The sequence below is a fragment of the Meles meles genome, chromosome 14 (assembly GCF_922984935.1).
Source record: "Meles meles chromosome 14, mMelMel3.1 paternal haplotype, whole genome shotgun sequence".
NCBI classification, from domain to species: Eukaryota; Metazoa; Chordata; class Mammalia; order Carnivora; family Mustelidae; genus Meles; species Meles meles.
In genome coordinates, this window is record NC_060079.1 from 14,707,294 (window position 1) to 14,725,674 (window position 18,381).

Consider the following 18,381-nt stretch of genomic DNA (forward strand, 5'->3'; position numbering starts at 1 on the left):
CCCACCCCTCATTTAGTACTTACTTTTCTAAAACAGTTTTTGATCTTTAGGATAAGAAGTAGATTAGTGCATATACTTTTTATATATACTCTTTATATTATGATTAGTTCTATTTCCGTAGCATTTGGTGGGGGAATACTTCCTTTTCCCTTTTGAACATCTATGCTGAAGACTATATTCATTATTTAAAACATATTATGTAGTATAAGCCTGAATTTATACTATGAATCCTAATGTGTGTGTGTGATGTGAATTGTTTGGAAGAAAATACAGTGAACAAAATTTTAGTGAAAAGGTAGAAAATACACCTAGTACTTGGTTAAAGTAGTTGTGAGTAAAGCCATAGGATTGGAAAATCTTTAAAAGATGAAAAAAGGGGAATAGCATGATTAATCCAGCTGCTAGAAAGTGTGAAGTAACTAGAGCTGTGCAAAAAGATACTGAATAAAACAGGTGAGAAAACTAGAAAAACCAGTAGTAATAAAAGATAATCGTGGGGGTGCCTGGGTGGCTCAGTTGGTTATGTGGCTGCCTTTAGCTCAGTTCTTGATCCCTGGGTCCTAGGATCAAGACCAGAGTCCAGCTTCTCTCTCTCTCCCTCCTTTGCCCCTCTCCCCCTAGCGTGTGCTCTCTCTCCCTTTTTTTCTCTCTCTCGCTCAAATAAATAAATAAATAAAATCTTTAAAAAAAAAAAAAAGGATAATTGTGGAAATTGTGGGTTAGGGAATGAGTCTATAGGAAGGTTATTACTACCATTGTGGAGAAAATGATGGCAATTTAGGTTTATTTTATTTTGACAAGTATTGTTAATTATGTGTTAGAAACTGGGTTTAGTGGTGAAAAAGAGTCCTGGTATGATTCCTGATAATTGGGAGTGAGGAGCCTGCTCATTTGATCAAGTCTGCCAGAATTCCAGTGTGGAATTCCCAAACTGGTTTGGGCATGGTTGTTTAATATTTTAATTGGTAAAAATCTCAGGACAGTGACAGTATTTGCCACTTGAAGGTAGAATTGAAATGTAAAATTTGAGAATGGTCAGAGGTTTAAGTAGATAACATGAGCTGGTCTGTCAAGTTGTATATATACCCAGGTATGTATTTTCCTTTCTAATTATAAATCTCTAATTTGGAGGTGGCCTCTGGGCTCTTCCTTACAGTGTCTTGTCGGCATTCTTAGGAAGAGGAATTTCTTAGGAAGAGGAATGTCTAAGAGTGCTGCTACAGGTTTCTTCTACCCCTTGTGTATTTCTCAGTTTGCATAATCAGTGACCTATCTCAGGGCCTTGGGGTAATAAAAAGTCCTCCCAAAAGAATACCTACACATCTGTTCTATTTATAACAGGACAGTTTATAAGAAGAATATTGAGTAGCTGCAATTAAATTAGAGTCTTTGGGATTATTCCAGAGCTGAAAAATTTACAGCATCTTCCTTTCTCTGGTCCGATTTTTTGGTCTTCTTTAAAAGCCTCTTTTCTTTTTCACTATTGATAAGCATAAAGTTTTTATTTTTCTTTGTCTGCAGTAGCAATAATAGAAAATTGTGACACTTTGATGCTTATATTTCCACTGTAAGTATTGTTGTCAGAAAACACTTTTTATACACCTGGCTTCATGTGTAGGTCAGTGATTGTTGGAGAGGTTATAAATAGGTGACTGTTGTCTTTCTATCTCCAGGTAGACATTGTGGCATTTGGTTTTCTTTTAGTCACATTAGGAGGATTTATTCACAAAAGATGTATTTTGTACAGTACTACTATCAAAGTGACCATTTTGGAAGGATGTACTTTTCATAATTTTTTTTTTTGAAAAGCTAGTCATTAACTGCGTATTTTTTCCTTTAAAAAATATTCTTGTTTATCATTTTACTTACAAGGGAAATATTTTTCTCTTTTTATTTATTTAATATTATTTATATTTATTGATTAATTAGCATGATTGCTTTGCAGAATTAGCTTTTATAATTTTACCCTTTTCCAAAATTTTAAGAACACCCTCTCCATAAAACTTGCCTTAAAGGGACATTGAACCTATCTCTATCCAGGTACAAAAGGAGGATGTAGTAAAAAAAAATCAAAAGCCGACAGATGGAGATAGATTGAGAAATGGTGGGAAAAAGCAAGTAAATATAATGATTAGGTAGGAAGCTTGAAAGTTAAGTTCCTATGGGTCTTTTTAAAATTTCTGTTTCTGTGATCTTTTATCTTTTCACTTGGTGATTTATTTTGGAATTTTAAGTTTCTTAAACTGTGTTTTTGCTGTATAATTACCTATATAGTGCTGTTCTAGCAAACCTAATAAGCTGTCTGTCACATTAGTAGTATTATCTTTGTTATCTGTATGTAATACTAATACTAATAACATTATAAAATATAACCTTTGTTATACTGATAATAAGATAAATTTTGGTTTACTAGTTTTTGGGTCTAGTTTTTTTAACTTGGTTTAAGATGAAGTTTTTCATTCTCTAAGATGATGGTAAATTATTTACTATTTTCCTGTGAAGGTTAATAAGATATTTAGTGTTTTCATATGATAAGGTTCTTTTAAAAAGTTCCAGCCATATACAGTCCTGTCTCCCCAGCCCTCTTCGATTCTTTACAATTTATCGTGGTAGATACCCATGAGTGCTGAATTAGCTTTAGGAGTGGTGGATATTTTCATTTAGGATCTATAATCTAAATAATACTTTGTCTCTCTTTTTTTGAAGGATATATTTATGTTTATAACAAGGCAGTTAAAGGGGCTGGAAGATACAAAGAGCCCACAGTTCAATAGGTATTTTTACTTACTTGAGGTAAGCAATATATCTTGAAGTGACATTTTAAATTGGTTTATGTGCTTGTATATTTTTACTAATTAAAGTGTTTACCTTTCTTTCTTTCCTTTTTTTTTTTTTTTTTTTTTACTTCTTATCTTTTAGAACATTGCTTGGGTCAAGTCCTATAACATATGCTTTGAGTTGGAAGATAGCAATGAAATTTTTACCCAATTATACAGAACATTATTTTCAGTTATAAAGTAAGTTTATTTTACTAGGCATGTAACTTTTTTTTAAATATAAAGCATTTAGAACTTACAGGTGAATATGCATAAACTGTGTGTTACGATGAATATTTGGCAGGCAAAGAGTTGTAACTTAGGAACTCTAACATTTTTATAGATGTTTTAAAAATAGATAGAACTAATCAATTTTGTATTGTAGGGTATATACAAAAGTGGCATAAAGCAATCTATAGCCAATATAAAATATTTTTTGGATTATATTTTTATCTTTTAATTAAATATTACTGATCCTGATTCATATAAAACTTGAGTTTTTTGTGTATTCTTTAATATTATCTATTAGAATTAATTTCAGAGCAGTTTGAGTTTCTGAATTTAAGGTAAAACTAAAGATAGCATTTTATTTAATTATTTTTAATTGTGAGACTGGTTAAAATTAGGGAACAGTAATCCAGGAAATGTAGTTTAAAAATATATTTTTGATACCACTGTAAGAATTGGGAGAGAGGGAAACTTTAAATGAATATATGGAATTTGATTTAATTATTAATATCATGTTTTATAAAGTGTAGTGTTTGTCAACACCATGTTATGAGTAAATCCTATATCCTTTAAATAAACAAAATAATCTATTTTGAATTTCAGCAATGGTCACAATCAGAAAGTTCATATGCACATGGTAGACCTCATGAGTTCTATTATTTGTGAAGGTGATACAGTATCTCAGGAGCTTTTGGATACAGTTTTGGTAAATCTGGTACCTGCCCATAAGGTAAGTAGAATATATACTGAAATATGTCTAAAGCCCATTAATTTAAGGTCAGGAGTTTGTGCTTATGTTCTAAATGTAATTTTTCCTGCTTTAGCCTTAGATTCAGAGAATCTATTTTAATTGATTAATATTAAGATTAGTCATGTTTAATAGGGGCGCCTGGGTGGCTCAGTGGGTTAAAGCCTCTGCCTTCGGCTCGGGTCATGATCCCAGGGTCCTGGGATCGGGCCCCACATCGGGCTCTCTGCTCCGCGGGGAGCCTTCTTCCTCCTCTCTCTCTGCCTGCCTCTCTGCCTAGTTGTGATTTCTCTCTGTCGAATAAATAAAATATTTAAAAAAAAAAAAAAAAAGATTAGTCATGTTTAATAAAACATGGTACACTTATAGTACTAATGAAATTAAATAGATGTAGTTTATGTGATAAAATATCTATAATAACTCAGTTTTGTATAGGAAATATTTCAGGAGTGATAGCTACTTAGATGCTAGTAACTTTTTATGTCAGGAGGTGCTGAAACCAGTTAGAGCCTTAAATGAAAGACAACAGTAGTATAGATGGAGAGGAGGGGTGAAATTAAAAGGGAAGTCTTTACTAATTTGTAGAAAGAATATGTTGTTGACAGTGTTTCTTCCCTGGGTGATGTTAATCAAAATGTATGTTTGTGTGTCATGTTCTTTGAACATGATTAATTCTTCAGTATACAGCTGGAAATAATGATTCTGTGAAATAGAGAAAAGAGAGAAGTTAAAGAGAATAAATAGTCACCAGTATAAAGATCTGCAAACTGAAGACCTTTTTGGCAAAGTATAATCTAAATTTTTTAGGTATATGACATTCATACAAATAGTGCTTCAATGTATATGACCTCATAATTTATATTTCCAAATTCTTAAAGAAAATAGCCCATCAATGCTGAAAATCAGACTTTGCAAATAGACTTGAAAGTTCAGATAATATATAGATAAAGATAATGAATACCCTTAAAAGGATTTAAGATAACAAATGCTTAAAGGGATCAAAGACATAAATAAATTAAAAACATGAGATGTTTAGGAAAAAGGTAGAAATGAGAAATGGTCATTGAAATTAAGATCTCTATAGGATTATAAAAAATATTTAGAGAACTTGGAGATAGAGCTGAGGAAATTGCATAGATTAAGATAAAGGAAACATAAAAGATATTGAGACATGAAAAATAGAATGAGAAGGACCAATATATTTAGTAGTGATTGCAGAACACAAAGTAGAAAGTGGAGAAGAAATGTTTAAATAGGAATTTGCTTAATATGTTCCAGAACTGTTGAAACAGCATGGATTCATGGGGTAAGTAGCAAAAGTGTCATGAGAGGAATAAATAAAAAAAAAATTCCAGTCCAGGAACATCCTGGAGAAATCATAGAATGCCAAACCAGAGATAATCTGTGAAGCACATAGAAAAGGCATGGCTCTCACCAAGGAATAATTAAACTGATTGCTCACTTTTCAGTAGCAAGGATAGATATGCCAGAAGATAATGGAACTATACTTCCAAAGTGCTAAGAAAAAATAATTGTGCATTTGTGTGTATATGTGTGTGCAGTTGTATATCCAATTTGAGTGAAATTAAGACATTAAATATTCACTTGTCAAGATTCTTCCTGAAAGAACCAGTATGTGAATACTTTAGAATGATGGAAATTGAATTAATAAAAGTAAGAAGGAAGAAATAATGGTGAACGAAGAATGCTTTAAATAAGAACTTACCTATTAAAAAAATAGTAGCAATAATAATTATAATGATTAATTAAAGAGATTAACAAAATGACCGAGAACTACCGGATACAAATAACATATAAGATTGAGTGGCTTAATGGAGTTAATGAGTGATTTAATTTGGGTGGTGATCAGGAGTATGGAGCTATTGATTAACTCCTAACTTGAAGTATTCATATTAAAATGTTCAGGATTTACTGTAAAAGGAAGAATTACAATAAATGTAAATAGTCTAAATTTACAATTTAAAACAGATTGTCAGATTTGATTGAAAATAATCCAGCTGTTCAATAAGAAATAAGAACAAAATACAGTCACAAAAAAGGTTGAGAGCTTTTAAAAGGATTGAAAGGGGTGCCTGGGTGACTCAAATGGCTAAACGTCTGCTCTGGGCTTGGGTCCTGATCTCTGGGTCCTGGGACTCAAACCCGTGTGGGCTCCCTGCTGAGCAGGGAGCCTGCTTCTCCCCCTGCCTCTGCCTCTTCCTCTGCTCATGCTCTCCCTCTGTATCTTTCAGTCTCAAATGAACAAGTAAAATCTTAAAAAAAATAAAAGGATGGAAAAAAGACTTGCCAGAAATGTATTAACTGAAAGAAAACTGAAGCAGCTTGTACTGGGTAAAGAAGGAATTTGTAGAAGGATAAAAGGTTTAGTTCTCAGGAAGGTATTAAAACTTATATGTACATAGGCTGGAAATATATAAAGCATAAATTGAAAGAGTTATAAGGAGAAAGAAACAAACTCACTATTTGGTGGGCCATTTTAACACTTCTCTCAGTGATTATAAATTAAGTAGATCAGTAGATTATAAGAATATTGAGGATTTGAAGCAAAAACAAATTTATAGCAGCCCTAATTTATCAAAAGAATCATAATGGGAATTATAAAATATTTAGAAATGATAATTACAATGATACATATTAAAACCTGTGGGATACAACTTAAAATGTTTTTTAAGTCTAATTTTATTAGCTAAGTGTCCAATTCAAGAAGTTATAAAAATATCAGAATATACAGAGTATGTAAGGAAGAAAAGAATGAAATACAGAAGTCAATGAAATAGAAAATATAGTGATGGGTCCTTGGGTGGTTTAGTCTGCCTTTGGCTCAGGTCTTGATCCTGAAGTACTGGGATTGAGTCCCACATGGGGTGGGGGTGGGGGAGTGGAGTGGGGGTTCCCCAAGCAGGGAGTCTGCTTCTTGGCCCCTCTCCTGGTTCATGCTCTCTTTCTCTGTCTCTGTCTCTCTCACACTCTCTCAAATAAATAAAATTTTTAAAAGAAAAAAAATACAGTGACATTTCACAAAATCTCAAAGTTGGCAGTTTGAAAAATCTATTAAGCAAATCCTTGGCAAGTTGAATCAGAAAAAAGGAGATGGGATCAATATATAGTTTTAGAATGAAATGGGAACAGCAGACATTAAAAAAAAAAAGACAATTCCATTAAGAATATTTTATGGTAACATACTTGGAATTAGGTAAAAGAAATTCCTAGAAAATATATCTTGCCAAACTTGTCTCAGGAGAAGATCTTGACTAAGCTTTAGCCAGCAAAAGAAATCTAATTGGTTTTAAATACTGTATCCATAAAATGAACAAAATCCCTTCCTCCTAAACAATAGTAGCAGCCATAATGAAAGCAACAGCAGCAGAACACAAACTTACCACAGAAGAACTTAAACTGAGTCAGGAGATACCTTCTAATCATTTGAGTAGCATTACAATCTTAATATCATGCAGACTTTTCCAAATTATAGAAAAGGAAGAAATATTCCACCATTTGCCTTATGAGTGGAATATAATCTTCATAGGGAAAGTAGACAAAACCAAGCAAGTAAGAAGAATCATAGGCTAATTTAATTTAAAGTTACAATAACATAAATTCAACATAAAATAGTAACATTTGGAATGGCATAAACTAGTATTGCTAATGAGCAAATTAGCTTTATTTTAGGAATACATGATAGTCTATTAACATTTTCTAATGTTAACCTATTTGTGTAAATTAATGGATCAAAGAAAAAAGTATCAACAGTTGTAGAAGAAGGGCATTGATAAAATTCAGTATGATTTATGATAAAACCTCTTGGCAGATTTGAAATAGAAAGACACTTCCATAAAGTAAAAGGACATGTATGATGCTGTACTTAATGGTGAAATGCTGAAGCACATTTTTTTGCAGTTTAGTAACACTTCTCAGGATAAAGGCAACACTGCCATTTCTAATCAGCATTAATTAGTCTTAAGTTAGTGAAATAAAATGAGATAAATAAAGGATAAAAGGATCAGAAAGAAATAAACTGAAATTATTTGTTGATAATATGACTGTAGAAAACACAAAACCATATACAGATTCTAGAACAAAGAAGAAAATTCTACAAGGTTGCTAGATATAAGTTCAATATATGAAAAGCCGTTGGTATAATTTAATAAATTTGTAGCTTTAACAAAGACTTGAGCTGCTTAGAAATTTCACAAAAATGTGCAACTTTATGTTAAATCATTATAGTTGACTAAAAAGTATAAGGACTTAACTTAGCTCCATGATTTGTTATATTTATGGGATAGGAAGCTCAGTATCATAATGATGCCAGATTTCTGCATAGGAATAGATAATCCAATCAAAGAGAAAGTTTGAAGGTGTGTGGGTGATTTGACAAACTGATTTTAAATTCACATTGAAGAGCAAATGGCCAATAATAGCTAACCATTCTTGAAGAGGAATAGAAAGTGAAGACTTAATCTACCTCCTGGTATTAAGACATTGTTTCCATATATCCCTTTGACTATAATCAGGCAGTAATAGACAAAAGGACATAATGGAAGTCATGGAGAATTTATAAGTGGCTCCATAGTTATATAGAAACTTGAGAGTGTGGATATTATAGGTCACTGGAGGGAATAATGGACTATTACTGGTTTTAGGACAAATATCCATATGGAAAATAATATTATTTTATAACATACATAAAAATAAATTACAGGGAGAATAAAGATCTAAATATGAAAAACAAATCTTTAAATTTTTATGTGAAAATATAAAGCAACATCTAAATTTCATTGGGGAGGAGAATTTCATAAGAAAGATAAGGTGAGCACAAGCCAAATAGGAAGATATTGAAATATTTGGTGACATTAAGTCAAGAAACTTCTCTGTCTCTAAGATACCATGAACAATGTGGAAAAAACAAATGAAGACTAATATATGCTTTACATAAAATTGACAAAGGTTTAGTGAGTAGAATTTATAGAGAAACTCTACAAATAAATAAGGACAAAAAAGCCCATGTGAAAAATGGCAGAGGTGGAATTTAGAGAAAATTATTTCTTATATGCACAAGGGAGCATGTACAAGACATACGATTTAATGTCTGTGAACAGGAGAATGAGTAAATAAGCTATAGTGTATTATAAGATACTGAATAGCAACTAGAAATGAAATAATTCAACGGAAGCGTCAATGCAGGTAAATCTAAAAATATGCTAAATGTGAGTTTCAGGGTATTTACAGTGTACCTGTTTTCTGTACTATTCTTAAATCGTAATGGCAATTCTCCTTAAGATCTTTGGTCTTGATTGTTTTTGTCATTATCAGAATCTCTTAAAACATGTTTTCTTAAGATATTTTTTCTTGTACCTTTTTTTTTTCATATTTTACTGTTTCTTATGTTTCTTGTTGTATCATTGACCTTAGCTATGCTCCGAGATGTGCTTGAGTAAATCTCCTGTCCCATAGTTGCCCCAAACGCTTGTCTTTCCCCACCTGTCAGCCCCCCATTCTTTTTCACATTAGAATCCAGTTTATTCTCTTAGGATATTTTGGTTCTTCTGGACCTGGGTAAAACAGCCTGTGTTTGTACTCAGCTGAACTGATTTGACTTCGGGACTAGGTTTAGAATCACTGTCTCCTCTTCTATCTAATAAACATTTATGGGTCTTTTCTGTGTTGTGAGCGAGATAGGAAGACAATATATCCTTTCTTGGAAGGGATCTTATCATCTAGGTAGACCAGTTAGTCCCTTTTTTTAATTAATTATTTTTATTAACATATAATGTATTATTTGTCCCGGGGTGCAGGTCTGTTAGAAAAGTGGCTTTGCTTTCTCTTTTATCCTAACTGAATTTTAGTTTTCCCATTCATTTACTCAGGAGTACCTTTTGGAATACAGGTAATATTTTGTTTTTCATAGAGATGTGTAATAGATATTGTATATGTTTTTCAGAATTTAAACAAGCAAGCATATGATTTGGCAAAGGCTTTACTGAAGAGGACAGCTCAAGCTATTGAACCATATATTACCAATGTAAGTCTTTCTTGTAATTGATTGTCAGAAGGATTAGCCAACATTTTAAAGATAGCTAGAAGCAAAATTCTGGCAGGTAGTACATACTTTGAAATTTTGTGTTGTTTTAATCATTAAATGATATATTTTCTTTCTCCTTATTTAAAATTATTCTTGTTTATTATTATATGGAAGGTTAGCTAGCATCTTGTTTGTTCATTCATTTGCTTCTTTGAAATTGCCCAAGAATTAAAATAACTTTTATTTTGATTAGCAAAATATACTGTTTGTTTCTAATGTTCCAAATAGAGCTAAATGTAATTAGGTAAAACATATGGAACTTCTCATTATTCAGGGAAGTTACAGCTTTTTGGAGATTAAATTGGTTTATACAAGAAATAGATATGAACTAATATCAAGACTTTAAAGTTGAAGGCAAGTATGAATGGCAGCAATTTGGTGACAGTTGTCTATCTTGCTATCATGTACATCAACCTTTTCTGAAGAAGGGAAAGAATTGAGATGAAATGAGCCCTTCCAATATCATCCCAAATCTGCTTATTTACAATTGACCATCTTTTAGCTATTTTTGGAAGAAATATATTTTAGTTGATAGGTTCAATGATAAAAGCTTATGTTTTATTTTCTCTCCAAAGTTCTATTGGGTTGCACAACTCTAGAGGGCACCATTCACATGGAAAGTATTCACATGAATGGCGCCTTATGTAACACTTCTCTCTACTTACTTTCCACTTTTACCCACCTTCAGATATGTAAAGGATGTAAATCTGTCTCTTGGAAAAAAGTGAGAAAGTCATTTATAATCACTTACGTATTTGCCTGAAGTTTATTGAAGGAGCATATTTCCTATAGTATATAAAAAATGAAATCCATATATAAAATACATTGTGAAAAGATATGCTTTGGAAAAGTAACAAACTTTATAGAACAGCATCTTAGTAAATCTTAGTTTTTGCTTCTGGCTTATGGCCTTAAATAATTCGAAACACATGATGATTTGGAAAAATGTATTTGATTTGTAAGGAAATTGTTTTGGAGGGTGAACTTTGAGAACCTGGACAAATTGTGTAATCTATCTTAATACTCCAAATTGGCAGGGTTCTAAATAATGATTTCTGCTAGTTTTGTGAATCTTGGGTATCGGCCAGAATAAATTGGTTGGATTGAGTGGGTTGAGTTTTTTTCATTATTGACTTGATGGCTTTTGAATTGTGTAGACCCAGACTTAAGCATTTTGTGTGTATTAATTAGCCTTCCCCTTTCCTTTGCTTCAAGAGCATCTGAATGACCATCTCCATGGCGTATTAGATATACTAGGTGAGCTCCTCCTGGTGGTCACTTATTTAAATTGGTATTGCCAAGCCAGATGTTTTTTTAGGGGAACAATTAAATTTTTTTGACTTTTTTCTGGCAAAACAAAACAAAATGGAACAAAAACAAATAACACTATACCATGTTAATATCTTTTCTAGAATTGGGGAAATAAATATTTTATTAGATAATAAAAGAAAGTAAGGTCCAAGATGGAATGATGGTATTTGTTGGATCTAGGTGATTAGGTTCATTATACTATTCTCTCAGCATATGTTTATGTTTGAAAATACTTATAATTAGAGCTAAAAGAAAAAGGACCAGAGAAATACTTTTAGGAATCTCAGGTGTTTACAGTTCCTTATCACTAATATCTTATGTTAATTGTTTGTTCTAAGTTCTTGCCTGCAGAGGTAGAACTGACCTCTCCATACTTTCTGGTGGTATCTTTATCAGAAGCTGAGGGGCGAGAGGCACAAGATCAGTAGAAGGTCCGAGCACACTTCCTGCTGTATTTTATTATCCGTACTTTGTGCATTGTTTAATCTCTTCTTATTCCTTGCTTTATTTGTTGGTTAGCTAAAACATCATTAAGAATTGCTTTTTTTCACCCTCTTTAGTTCCCTTATACATCTTATTTTCTACCTCAAACTTTGACTTAGTGAACTTGTCTTGTAAGATGAAATGAATTACAGTATTAAAATAATTCTCAGGTTTTTTGAACTTATACATGTAGTAGCCATTATTCATTTATCTTTGTAGTAGAGAATTAGCAAGCAAAAGTACAGGTAGGATACTGAGGTAATAACAACCACATTTCTATCTCTTTTTTACTTACTTTTTTTTTTTCACTATTAGGGATATGATAGAGACACATTCAAGTTCTTTATAGTCTTTATAGTGATTCTTACATACTTAGGACTTAAATCATTGTGGTTATTACTTTAGATTATTATTTTATGTTGTTATTATAGATTTTTTTTTAAATATAAAATTTGTCATTGCTTGACAATTTAAGAAACTAAAAAGTATGTAATTTTTGAAAAGGTCAAACTATCAGACACAAAAACTGCATAGGGACATGTCAAAAACTTTCTGCCTGGGTCACTTCTTGGTAATTTTATTTTTCATCAGAACTTTTTTTTTCTTTCTTTTTTTTGAGAGAGTGAGTGAGCGAGCATGTGGGGAGGGGCAGAGAGAGAATTGTAAGTAGGCTTCAAGCGTGGGACTCAATCTCACAACCCTCAGATCATGACCTGGGCCAAAATAAGGAGTCAGGCACTGAACCAACCTAACCATGTAGGTGTCCCAGCAATAAAGTATTTTTTAATCACTGTAAAAATATGGTTTTTTTTTTTCTTCTTAAAGACATAAGGCTTTGGCATACTTAATAGACTACAGCATTTTTATTTTTTTAATTTTCAAATTTGGTTTCCCCAGACTGATAAAGAGGACAATTACATCATGTGACAAGGCGGCCAGATTGGAAAGGATTATTTGGTCTTGTTAAGGAAAGATTAGATTTACTATTTTTAAGCAGGAGAAATTTTGTGAGTGGAAACAAAGTCATTTGATTTTCAGCCTAAATGAGAATTTAACCTTTGATGTCATGAAATTCTTTTCCTACAATGTTGATAAACAAGGACAACAAACAAATTAATTTTAAAACTGGTTAAAAAAATAAAAAAGGAATAGTAACATGGAATTTGTTCTTTTCTCCCCTTCATAGGTGGGTAGTCTGTATAGGTTCATAGATATAAACTTCATGTAAGAGTAGCCTAAGAGTTAAAGCAAGTGGAAAAGACATAGAAATGTGAAATATTTTATTTGTACTTTCCTTATTAAGTCAGGTTGTATTAACTGATACTGAGAGTAGAGCTCAGGGCTTATGTGGTGTAAAAAATCCTTAAACTACTTCTTTGAAGAGACAGAAGATACTGGTGAGACTATGTTGTATATTCTCTGAGTTAATTTTTTATGAATTTGGAAGACTTTTAATAAAAGGGAACTGGATTATTATGCCATGTATCGTTACCAGTTTTAGTAGTAATATGATAAATGATCTGAATGTGGAAACTAGTTATAGCTGGTTCTTAATGGAAACAAAATTGTTCAAATTTGGATTTTCCGTGTATGTGTGCTTTTAATTGGATTTTAATTAGTGCTATAAACTTTGTACTATGTATATACTGTTTATCAGAATGTAAAAGAAGACAGGATTAGAAAAAGGTTGTTTAGCTTTATAAAATTACATATTTTAAAAATGGAATTGGCCCCTTCTATGAAAGGTGCAAAGTTTTGTCTTTAATGCTCTTGTCTCCCATACATGCTAAGGTGAACAAGATGTGATCCCTTGACTTTAAGAAATTGATCTTGTAGGGAAATTAAGACATGTACACAAATAGAACCATATTACAGGATAAAATACAGTAAGTACCATAATGGGAAAAAAGGTGCATTTGATAGGTAGAGTGTTGATTGATAAGCTAATTGATAAATTAGTACAAATTACCTTTTATTGTATATGAGGTGAGTTTCATGTGCAAGGTGCACTAGCCTGTAGTTGTTTTCCACTTACTGTTAGAAAATGTTTTGATAACCCTTGTTTGACTTTGTATAGAATAATAATGAATTTAATTGAATGATAATTAAGATTTTAGAAAATTCATTTTATCTATGGCATTGCTATTAATGATAAATTTTCTTTCTTAAAAGTTTTTTAATCAGGTTCTGATGCTTGGAAAAACATCTATCAGCGATTTGTCAGAGCATGTCTTTGACTTAATTTTGGAGCTCTATAATATTGATAGTCATTTGCTGCTCTCTGTTTTACCCCAACTTGAATTTAAACTAAAGGTAACTGTTTTAAAAATGTTATGGTTCTGTCAACCAGATTAGCAAAGAGCATTATTTGTGGCTCTTTAATTCTTATGGTCTTATGGTACTTTTACCTGAATGCTGCAGATGTGATGGTGTATTACTGTTATTTATTAAATGTTTGTCCCTTCTTTGCTTATCTGCAATGCCTGGCATGGTGCCTAGCAGATAGTAGCCACTTAATTAATGATGGTATTTTCCTTCAGATAATTTCCAGATAAAGTTCTAGATTGTGACCAATTTTTGAGGTCTAGCTATACATCAAGCTTCTTTTCAAGGCACAGTTTATAGTGGTTCCCAAGACCCCTTGATTACACCATAAAAATAGTTTAGGTCCACATATTGTGAAATATTTTCCCCATGTGGTTATTATCTTATGCCTATGTTGAAACTCCATTACTTTTCACATAATTCTCTGGAATTTTTTGGTGGCATGTTCCTGTTGCCTTGACATTAAATTATGCCATAAAATTGAGCTTCATTTGTAGATTTGGGGGATAGATTTTCTTCTTTCAAATTATTACAGGAAGATTTTAAAAAGTTAGTTATAATTAATCATCTTTGATGAAACCTGATGTACCACCCAGAGAAATTCTTAAATGATTTCCATGTTATATTTCTTGTTTGTAAAAATTTTGATTTGTCTCTTTTAAAACAAGAAAATAAACAATCTGTATTTGTAGTGTGAATAACACACAAAACTAGCAAGTGATTATTCTCATTTTATTCTGGGGTGTATTTTTGGTGTATTTTTCAAGTGACCCACTTGATTCACTATCCCAACTGTGCCATATTTTCCCATGTAGTTAGCAGTTTCAATGAGGCAGAAAGCAGTCATACTTCTAATTTTTTTCTTGGTCTGATTTTTTTTTTTAAAGATTTTATTTATTTATTTGACAGAGAGACAGAGAGCACAGGTAGGCAGAGCAGCAGACAGAGGGACAGGGAGAAGCAGCTCCCTGCTGAGCGAGGAACCTGATGCAGGGCTAGATCCCAGGACCCTGAGATCATGGCCTGAGCCAAAGGCAGATGCTTAACTGACTGAACCATCCAGGTGCCCCGGTCTAATTTTCTTTAAAATACTGAATACTGTAAGAAATATAAAAAGGAATTATCATCCTTGTTTTCAGCAAGTTTAACAGCTAGTGTAGAAGAGGAGAAAAATTCAGATTTAATTAGCCAAATATCCTAAGTGTGTTGAAAGATAAACAGCATACAATTGAAACAAAGGAAACAGATATAGAAGTATATAGAGGTAGGAAGATGCTGGGTGAATTTGTGGAACACAAAGAGTTACAGTTGGATGGTGGCATAAAGTAAGCTTAAATCATCCCCGACTGCACAATAGAATCTTCACCTGTGGAGCGTTAGTAAGCAAACAGATGTCCGGGCATTAAACCAGATAAGTTGTTTTGATCAGAATTCTTGGCAGTAGAGTCCAGGCGTACAGTTTTTTTTATTTTTATTTTTTTAAATTTTTATGTTTTTAGACTTTAGAGGTCATTTTTTTAGATTGTTTTATTATTATTTATTTTTCTTTTTGTAATAGCTTTATTCAGATATAATTCAAATACCATAAAAATCACCCATTTAAAGTGTACAGTTCAGTATTTTTTGACATACTCACAGTCATGCAACTGTCATGACAATTATTTTTAGAACATTTTTATCATCCACACAAAGAAATCTTATACCCTTTAGTGGTGACCTTCCATTCCTCCAGAAACCCAGCTCAAGACAATCACTAATTTACTTTCTGTCCCTATAGATTGCCTATTCTAGACATTTCTATAAATGGGACCATAGCATATATAATCTTTTGTGATTGGAATCTTTAACCTAGCATAAAGTTTTCAAGATTCATCCATGTTGTAGTTTGTGCCAGGATTTCATTTATTTATTTATTTTTTAAATTTTTAGTTATTTTTAAAATTTCTTTCAGTGTTCCAGAATTCATCATTTATGTACTGCACCCAGTGCTCTATGCAATACATGCTCTCTATAATACCCATCACCAGGCTCACCCAACCTCCCACCTCCTGCCCCTCCAGAACCCTCAGATTGTTTTTCAGGGTCCACAGTCTCTCATGGTTCATCTTCCCCTCCAGTTTCCCCCAATTCCCTTTTCCTCTCCATTTCCCCATGTCGTCCGTGTTATTTCTTATGCTCCACAAATAAGCAAAACCATATGATAATTGACTCTCTCTGCTTGACTTATTTCACTCAGCATAATCTCTTTTAGTCCCGTCCATGTTGATACAATAGTTGGGTATTCATCCTTTCTGATGAAGGCATAATACTCCATAGTATATATAGACCACGTCTTCCTTTTTTAATTGCTAAATCATATTTCATTGTATGGGTAATACAATATTTTATCAGTTGATGGACATTTATGTTGTTTCCACCCTTTGCTATTATAAATAATGCTCCTATGTATTATGAATAGTGCTAGTATGAACAGTCATGGACATATTTTTTAAAATTTAAATTTAATTAATATATAATGTATTATCAGTTTCAGAGGTAGAGGTCAGTAATTCATCAGTCTTATGTAATATCCAGTGTTCATTACATCATATGCACTCCTAAATGTCCATCACCCACTTGCCCCATCCTTCCACCTCCCTCCCTTCTAGCAACCCTCAGTTTGTTCCCTAAGATTAAAAGTCTCTTATGGTTTGTTTCCCTTTCTGGTTTCATCTTGTTTTATTTTTTCTTCTTTTGGGAGAAGATATTTACAAATGACATATCAGATAAAGGGCTAGTTTCCAAACTCTATAAAGAACTTACCAAACTCAACACCCAAAGAACAAATAATCTAATCAAGAAATGGGCAGAAGACGTGAACAGACATTTCTCCAAAGAACACATCCAGATGGCCAAGAGACACATGAAAAAATGCTCAACATCACTCAACATCAGGGAAATAACAAATCAAAACCACAATGAGATATAACCTCACACCAGTCAAAATAGCTAAAATTAACAAGTCAGGGAACAAGATGTTGGCAAGGATGTGGAGAAAGGGGAACCCTCCTACACTGTTGGTGGGAATGCAAGCTGGTGAAACATCTCTGGAAAACTCTATGGAGGTTCCTCTAAAAGTTGAAAATAGAGCTACCCTATAACCCAGCAATTGCACTACTGGGTATTTACCCCAAAGATACAAATGTAGTGATCCGAAGGGGCACCTGCACCCCAGTGTTTTTTATAGCAGCAATGCCCACAACAGCTAAATTATGGAAAGATCCCAGATGTCCATCAAAAGATAAATGGATAAAGATGACATGGTATATATACACAATGGAATACTCTTTAGCCACCAAAATGAAATCTTACATTTGCAATGATGTGGTTGGAACTAGAGGGTATTATGGTAAGCGAAATAAGTCAGAGAAAGACAAGTATCATATGATCTCAGGAATTTAAGAAATAAGGCAGGATCATAGAGGAAGGGGGAAGAATAAAACCAGATGAAACCAGAGAGGGAGACAAACCACAAGAGACTCTTAATCATAGGAAACAAACGTGTTTTACTATTATTTTAATTTTTTTCCTCCAAATTTTTATTTAAATTTCAAGTAACATAGTGTACTATTGGTTTCAGGACTAGAATATAGTGTTTCATCACTTACATAGAACACTCAGTGCTCATTGTAACAAGTGCCCTCCTTAATACCCATCACCCATATAGTCCACCCCCCACCCACCTCCCTCCATTAACCCTCAGTTTGTTCTCTGTCATTAAGAGTCTCTTATGGTTTGCTTTCATTTCTCTTTTTCTTTCTCCTTCCCATATGTTCATCTGTTTTATTTCATAATTTCCAAATATGAGTGAAACCATATGGTATTTGTCTTTCTCTGACTGACTGACTGACTTCACTTAGCATAATACATTCTATCTCCATTCATGTCGTTTGCAAATGGCAATGTTTCATTCTTTTTGAGGGCTGAGTAATATTCCTGTGTGTGTGTACACAAATAGCCATGTTTAGCGATCATTTTGATGTGCCCCTAGGGTTGAAAAATACTTACTTAGAGGACTAGTGAGAGAAGTAACAGAGATGACTTAGGTAATATTATGGGAGCTCTTAATACTAGGCTGAGGCATTGGTTTAAAAAAAAAAAACAAAACCCAACAGTATACAGTGTCTTCATAGCACTTTGAATATCATTGTTTTTTGATATGGTCACATGTTATGTTCAAGTGTAGTATTGTGGCTGGTTCAGTCATTTTACCATTGTGTCATTTGTTGGAGGTACCAAAATCAATAATAAAATTGAGTTCCTGTCTCCACGCTACCTACCCATAATAGAGTAAATAAAGCAGAAATTAGTTTTGCACATGCAAGGCTTCA

At 32.7% G+C, this 18,381-nt stretch overlaps 1 protein-coding gene across 7 annotated transcripts in view; it reads left to right on the plus strand.

The window, feature by feature from the left end:
* The window catches only part of PDS5B (PDS5 cohesin associated factor B), a 199,128-nt gene that overhangs the window by 75,203 nt on the left and 105,544 nt on the right, over window positions 1-18,381 (plus strand). For all 7 annotated transcript variants that reach the window (XM_045978167.1, XM_045978169.1, XM_045978172.1 and 4 more), the window contains exons 4-8: window positions 2,707-2,793; window positions 2,920-3,017; window positions 3,648-3,774; window positions 9,752-9,832; window positions 13,859-13,999. In XM_045978167.1, the coding sequence (XP_045834123.1) occupies window positions 2,707-2,793; window positions 2,920-3,017; window positions 3,648-3,774; window positions 9,752-9,832; window positions 13,859-13,999 (534 nt within the window). The remainder of the gene's footprint in view (window positions 1-2,706; window positions 2,794-2,919; window positions 3,018-3,647; window positions 3,775-9,751; window positions 9,833-13,858; window positions 14,000-18,381) is intronic.